Source organism: Meles meles, chromosome 12, assembly GCF_922984935.1.
Source record: "Meles meles chromosome 12, mMelMel3.1 paternal haplotype, whole genome shotgun sequence".
Lineage (NCBI taxonomy): Eukaryota > Metazoa > Chordata > Mammalia > Carnivora > Mustelidae > Meles > Meles meles.
This window is the reverse complement of record NC_060077.1, coordinates 2,441,506-2,448,257: the sequence shown is the minus strand read 5'-3', so window position 1 is coordinate 2,448,257 and position 6,752 is coordinate 2,441,506. Positions and strand designations below refer to the sequence as shown.

General features: G+C 52.8%; 1 protein-coding gene across 5 annotated transcripts; it reads right to left on the bottom strand.

Annotated features, from left to right (window-relative positions):
• Positions 1-297: 297 nt before the first annotated feature.
• ALKBH2 (alkB homolog 2, alpha-ketoglutarate dependent dioxygenase) lies at positions 298-4,772 on the bottom strand. Of its 5 annotated transcripts, none has more exons than XM_046024996.1 (4): positions 4,560-4,772; positions 3,893-4,318; positions 2,475-2,673; positions 298-1,221 (listed from the first exon to the last, which is right to left on the bottom strand). In XM_046024996.1, the coding sequence occupies exons 2-4, from the start codon at positions 4,167-4,169 to the stop codon at positions 915-917; spliced, it is 783 nt and encodes a 260-aa protein (XP_045880952.1). In that variant the 5' UTR covers positions 4,170-4,318; positions 4,560-4,772; the 3' UTR covers positions 298-914. The 5 variants fall into 5 exon arrangements, with proteins under 5 accessions (XP_045880952.1, XP_045880957.1, XP_045880954.1 ...); XM_046025001.1 differs by having other exon boundaries at positions 4,724-4,771; XM_046024998.1 differs by having other exon boundaries at positions 4,579-4,759.
• Positions 4,773-6,752: the final 1,980 nt, after the last annotated feature.

Here is a 6,752-nt window from a genome sequence, read left to right as displayed (position 1 = left end):
AGTTAAGATTTGGAATCCGAGCTTTCTAAAAGGTCCCCCGAGGTGAGGCCAAGACCTGGCCTTCCTCCAGTGGGGGTGAGGGCTGGCAAGTGCTGCCAGCCCAGGCTCCGGTGTCCACTAAGGGTTCAAGGGGCCTGGGGCATGGCCGTCCCGCCGGGCCCAGCACATGCCCCAAGCACTCACAACTTACAACTGACTGCACATGCTGTGGAAGGTTCTACAGGCCACGGACACCCAGGCCTGTAGCAGCCATGTGAAGCGTCCTTCCTGATTCCCTCGCAGGCCCTGGCTGGGATGTTGCCATGAGTAGAGCTGTTTTGGGGAACAAACACCCAGTGACGTGACCTTACATCGAACCGTGAAGCTGTAGCTCTCGGTTAACTGCTTTCCTGCCTCTGCTTCCTCTTTGAAACCTGCCACTAAAGAGATGCCGGGCACGGAACGTTCAGCTGGAAGCAGATGGTGGGTCAGAGGCCAAGGTGTCTGCGCAATGTCTCTGAGCCTGACGTAAAGCTGACGTCCTCGTTTTGTAAATTATGAGGCATTAAGTAGCAGCCACAACATCACCTTTCTAGCTTTAAGTTATTTACAGAGCGGCTTCTCTTGGCAAAAACCCAAGTTACATGAGTAGTTTATGCCATAACTGCTGATTTCTGTATTTGCTAAAGGTACCTTTTGTATCTGCTGTGTATTATAGTAATAAAAGAATCTTTTTGTTAGGAAAAAAAACCAGCTGGTGTTCTTTCATAAATGACCAGTTTGCTATAACCATCCTCTCTGAATTCTGCGTTGTCCTGTAATAAGCCCCATGCTGGGATGAAGCCTTTCCTGTGTTCCCTTCTGGGAAGAGATGCCATCTCCCATGTGGAGTAGAGAGGAAAGGAGGAAAGAAGTACAAGCCACCGACAAAGTTTTTACTTTTTAGCGGGCAGAATTTTGCGGAATGTCAGATTGACCCGTGGAGCTAGAATCTTCTTCCGTACGGGGAGACTGTGGTACCAGTGAGTGTTGGTTGGGTGGTTCATCATGAGCAAACTCCCATGGGCCAGCTGAAGCCGGACCACCTCTACCTTCCGGGTGGGCCTTTTCCCCCGAGAATCCTTATGCCGGAAGAAGAAGTCTCTGCAGGCCCCGAAGGAGACAGAGGCTATGGGGCTCCCGGGAGCCAGTTCTCGTTCATCATCTCTGTGCTCCCCGATGTGGTCACAGCCATCCTTGTACCTGCAGTGAGAACACAGGCCCAGTTTACAAAACAGCCCTCCTAGAACGTGCCAACAGGGCAGAATCCTCATTTTCCTACAGTGTGACAGGTGCCGCGAGCGGCCCCCGCTGTGGTTCTGCAGGGGTAGAGGGCCTCCTCCGGGCCCACAGATGAGCCAAGCCTGAAGCATTTCCACTCAATCTGCTCGTGTTCGATCATGTGCTTTAAAATGTAACTCACCAAAAACAGCCAAAAACTCATCTTGGGGTTTTCCCGGTTCATGTATGTAAACCCTTGAATGATTTCTCCCCACACTTAGAATAAAAAACCCGGAGTCCTTGCCAGTTCGGCCCCTGCCCATCTCTGAGCTCACGATAGTCTTCTCTCCCTCCCCTCATTTGCTGCTCCAGCAGTCTCGGTGGGCTTTCCGCTCCATACACGCTCCAAGCCCTCTCTGCTCTTCTGCGGGATCTGTGCGGCTTGTTCCCTCCCTCCATGCAGTCTCGAGCTCCAACATCAGCACCTCAGGGAGCCCTCTGCGACCACCTTCCCCTGAATTCAGGGTTGGAAAGGAGGGCGGTTCTCTCCCCCAGTGAAAGCTCAGCAGTATCTGGAGACGTTCTGGTGGCTGCGACGGGGAGGGGGATGCTGCTGGCATCCAGCAGGTGGAAGCCACAGAAGCTGCTCACGTCCCACAAAGCACAGGATAGCCCCCCGCCCCCACCGCCGACAACAGAATTATCTGGCCCCAAACGTCAGAGCGTTGCTGGTACGAAACCCTGCCCTCAAGCCATAAATCAGCCTGTTTAATTTTCTTCAAGACACTTAATAGCATCTGAAATGATCTTGTTCAGCGGTTTGTTCACAAGAGAATCACCTCTCAACTTCCCACTGAGGTCTGGGCTTCGTGAGGACCTAACAGCAGATGCTGTCCTGGCCACATCCTTGTTGCACTAAGGTATCTGTTGTACAAATGAATGAAATATGGTGGGTCTTACCTCTAGGGAACAAACTGAGGGCTGCTGGAGGAGAGGGGGGCGGGGGGCCGGGCATGAAGGAGGGCATGTGATCTGATGAGCACTGGGTGGTCTACACAACTGACTAATCACTGACCTCTACCTCTGAAACTAAGGTTGTACTCTGTGTGGGCTACTTGAATTTAAATTAAAAAAAAAAATGGAATCTAAAACTCCTGCCCTCAGAAAAAGCAGATTTATACAATTCAGTCCAGTAGCCTAAAAACGAAAAGGAAAAAAAAAAAACAGAATGTCACCTGTTGACAAGCACAAAGTTGAAGGTCTCTCCTGTCACCACAGAAACACGATCCCGGACGTGCTCTAGAACTGGGATCCAGGGCTTCGGAGACAGAGTGAGGCCCGAGAACGTGTAGGTCAGCCCCGGGTTGCCATAGGTCGCTTGCTTCCTGGGCACGCTGTGCCACTTCCCGAACACGTGGACCCTGGCCAGCGCCCCTGTGCAGATAAAACAGGGCAGCTCAGAAGAGCAGGCGGGTGAGGAGCCCACACGCTTGCTCCCTGAAGATTCGGGATCGAGTGGGAACTGAAAAAGGAGTAATATTTCACTTTCTGACCGAAGACAAAAATCACTGTGGCTTGTCCAAAATGTTCATGGAAGACAGTGATCCTGTCCTACACTTAGAGAAACATGCTCTCGTCCATTTTTTTTTTTTTGTCTTAACTCCAGGAGAGATTTACTAATAAGAGGCTGAAATGCAAGCAAGCTGAAGTGAGGCTACACGCTAGAGTGACTCTGCCAACCGTGGGGACTAAGGGTGTGGGGTCCCCAAGAGATGAAGCTAACACAGTGAAGGCTGCAGGCTGGGAGGGGTCTTCTGTGGGCTTTTTCTTTTTAGAAGATTTTATTTATTTGACAGATCACAAGTAGGCAGAGAGGCAGGCTCCCCTCTCCATAGCCCGATGCAGGGCTGGATTCCAGGACCCTGAGACCATGACCCGAGCCAAAGGCAGAGGCTTAACCCACTGAGCCACCCAGGTGCCCCTCCCATGGGCTTTTTCTCTGCCTCCATGGGCTGTGCCGCCTTGCAGGAGTTCTCCATGTGTGTTCCTGGGCCAGCAGCACCTGGGAACAGCTACTAGACTGGTGGGGAGGGGTCAGGCAATCCCAGTTCTCAGAAGCAACAAGGTCTCCCCCCTCCCCACCCCTGGCCTCCACCCGGGAAAGAGGTGGAGGGGGGGTTGGTGGTGATGTCAAGAGCCCCCCCACCCCCGCCGTGGGGGAATTACCTGGTTACTTGCTGTCTCTCCTACTAGACCAGCTGCACTTTACAGTCACCTGGAGGCTTTCTAAAAGCACTGATGCCCAGGCTGTACACCCCTCCCCTCACCGGCCAGCTACTCCGATCCAGCTGGTCTCCCACAGAACCCAGCATCTTTTTTGTTTTTTTCACTTTCCCAGCTGATTCTAATGACAGCAGGTGGCAAATCACGTGAGTCTGTCAGCTCCTAGTAGGCAGGCAATCTCTTCTCCAGTTTGTATGCCAAGGGCCCAACATGGTGCCTGGAGCGGAGATGCCCAGAGAGTATGGTGCTGAATCCGTTAATGAAGTCACCAGCAATTAATGGCTCCTGAGTTCAGATTTCTCCAAACACAAAGCACTAGTTTTTTCAAAACAAGTCTTCAACACACACACCCTGCAAGTCCTCGGCTCACCCGTAAAATACTCCACTTCTTGCTCCAGCTCCTGGAAAATCTTGTCTGCTTCGGTTTTGCCAAACAGGACTGTGTAATCACAACTCAGGCCCTCCGCTCGAATGTGCCGCCAGCTGGGGCCGGCCGAGGGGCCCGCATTGCCCGGGGTTTCTGTCCTGGACCGTTTCCTGCTACTCTCCTTGTCTCCTCTCAGTCCTGCTAGGCCTTCTCTGCTCTCCTCTCGCTCCCTCTTTCCCAAAAGGCCCCCTAACGCCCCCTTCACCAGGAATCTGTCCATTCTGTCTCCACAAAGCGAAAATCTAGGAACCAGCGGCAGGGCAGAGATGGGCCGGCTCCGGCTCAGATTCTTAAAATTTGGCTTGCTGGCCAAATGGTCCTACAGAATTCTCCTCGGTGCTTTCAAGCTCCCACTTTTAACACCATGTCCTAGAAAGGAAGCAGAGGATGCTGAAGTCTGAAGGGACCCTCAGGATGTCCCGGGGCCCCCCACACCTGGCTACGCATCACCATCAGCCGCAGGCTTGCAAGACCCCACATGCCTGCATTCCATCCCCAAGCGCCGGACCTCTTCAAGAAAGCCCACCCTGGCACTCCTGGAGAAGTGACGGGGTTTGCCGAAGTCACCCAGAGAAGGATATTCCCGGTCTCCTTTGCCCTCACTACCCACCGGCCTCCCACGCCAGTACCCCTCAGGCAAGTACAGTGCTCTTGGAATGGCCAGGACTCAGGATCTGAACGCAAAACAGGCACACGCGGTCACACGCATACCAAACTCCGACAGAAAATAAGAACTGTGACGACGGTCGGGGCGGGGTGGGGGGGCCCTGACACCTCACAGAGCAGCAGCGCCGCCCCGGGACCCTGCGAACACCGGAGACGACACCGCGGCCGTAAAGTCACTTCCGGGTGCGTTTCCGGGGCCCGCTGGGAAATGTAGGCACTTGGGCGAAGCAGTGTGATGAGCTGCTCCCTGGCGCCACCTGTTGGCCTCCCGGACGCGCTGCAGGTCCTGCGGGTTTTCCGCGCGACTGCGCGGTCCCTGGCGGAGGAGGATCCTCTGTGGTTTGGAGGCTGTTGTTCGCTTATGCCTCCCCCTGGGGATTCGGTGGGCGTCCAGACGGGGAGGTGGGTCGCCTGGTGGGAGCACGACCCCATGGCTTCCGCATTCGTCTCCACCACTCTGGCTGTGTGGTTCCTGCAGTTCTCTGGTAGCTTCACCGGCACAGTGAGGGCTGTGAAACCTCCGCCGAGGACAGATGACGGGACCCATGAGGAATGCTTCTGCGTTCCAAATACATGTCCGGTTCTGTCATCGCTCCTCATTTCTGATGGTTCTCTGTCCCCGCCAGTGCAATGAAAGCTCCGTGGGATTCGGGACCTTTGTTTTGAATCTTCTTAGTGCACGGTTCGCAGATTTTGGCCAAAGTACAGAGTTGTGTGGCCACCACCACAGTCAAGATCCAGAACGGTGTGTCATCCCACAAAATTCTCCCAAGCCTCTTGGTTAGAAACTCGCCCTTGTCCGATGCCACAGCCCCCCCCTCCCCCCTTCCCCCCCCCCCCCACCCCGCCTCCGGCAACCAGCAGTTCCCAGTCCTTACACTTCTGTCTTTTCCAGGATTTTTTTTTAAAGATTTTATTTATTTGAGAGAGAGAGAGAGACAGCACAAGCAGGGGGAGCAGCAGGCGGAGGGAGAGGGAGAAGCAGGCTTCCCGCTGATAGGAAGCCAGATATGCGGCTGGATCCCAGGATCCCAAGGTCATGACCTGAGCCGAAGGTAGACACAACCTACTGAGTCACCCAAGTGCCTCTTTTCTAGAATTTCTTACAAATGAAATCATAAATAGATAGCCTTTGGTGTCTGGCCATTCATTCAGCTTAATGCTTTTAAGATGTACCCTTGTTTGTTTGTTTCGGTTGTTTCTTTTATGGCTCAGTAGCATTGTGTGGTATGGATACCCCATGATTTGTTTACCGGATCACCCCACCCCAGCTGAGGGACCTTTGAGTTGTTTCTAGCTCGGGGCAATTACAAATGAAGTTACTGTATCCATTCCGGTATAAGCTTTTCTGAATGCAGATTTTAATTGCACTTGGGTGGAACACCTAGGAGTGGGATTGTAGGGGCACATGTTAAGTGTTGCGTTTCACTTTGTACCCAAACTGAGATGTATTTCAAAGTGGCTGGAAGGGTACATGATTTTGAGGTTTTTTTTTTAAATAGGAATGTGTGTAAATTTTTTAAAAAGATTTTATTTATTTATTTGACAGAGAGAGATCACAAGTAGGCAGAGAGGCAGGCAGAGAGCAAGAGAGAGGAGGAAGCAGGCTCCCTGCTGAGCAGAGAGCCCAATGCAGGACTTGATCCCAGGACCCTGAGATCATGACCTGAGCTGCAGGCAGAGGCTTAACCCACTGAGCCACCAAGGCACCCTGATTTTGAGTTACGAGCTTCTCCCCTGACACACCAGGCTCCTTGCCCTAGGCACTGGGACACGACAGTAATAAGGCTAAAGTCCCTGTGATGTTGTTTTTTGGAATATAGGTGAGGTTAGTTGGGGTCCCAAGCCAAGAGCCAAGAAAGAATTCTTGAGACATGCTGGGTGCAAAATAATAGTTTTGTTAAGGCATGAGGACTGGACCCACAGGCGAAATTAGCTACTGCTGCCTTCTGCTCCCCAGGGCCCCGGGACTGTGAGGAGCGCCTGATTATACACTTTGCAGGGTGGGGGAAGTAAAGATAAGGGAAGTTCTGAAAGCATTTTCATATACAAAAGAAGACTCACACAGGACACCCGAGGCCTGGCCATTGTCAAACTAAGGTTGCTTTTCCCTCTAGCAGGGCATTAAGACCGTTAG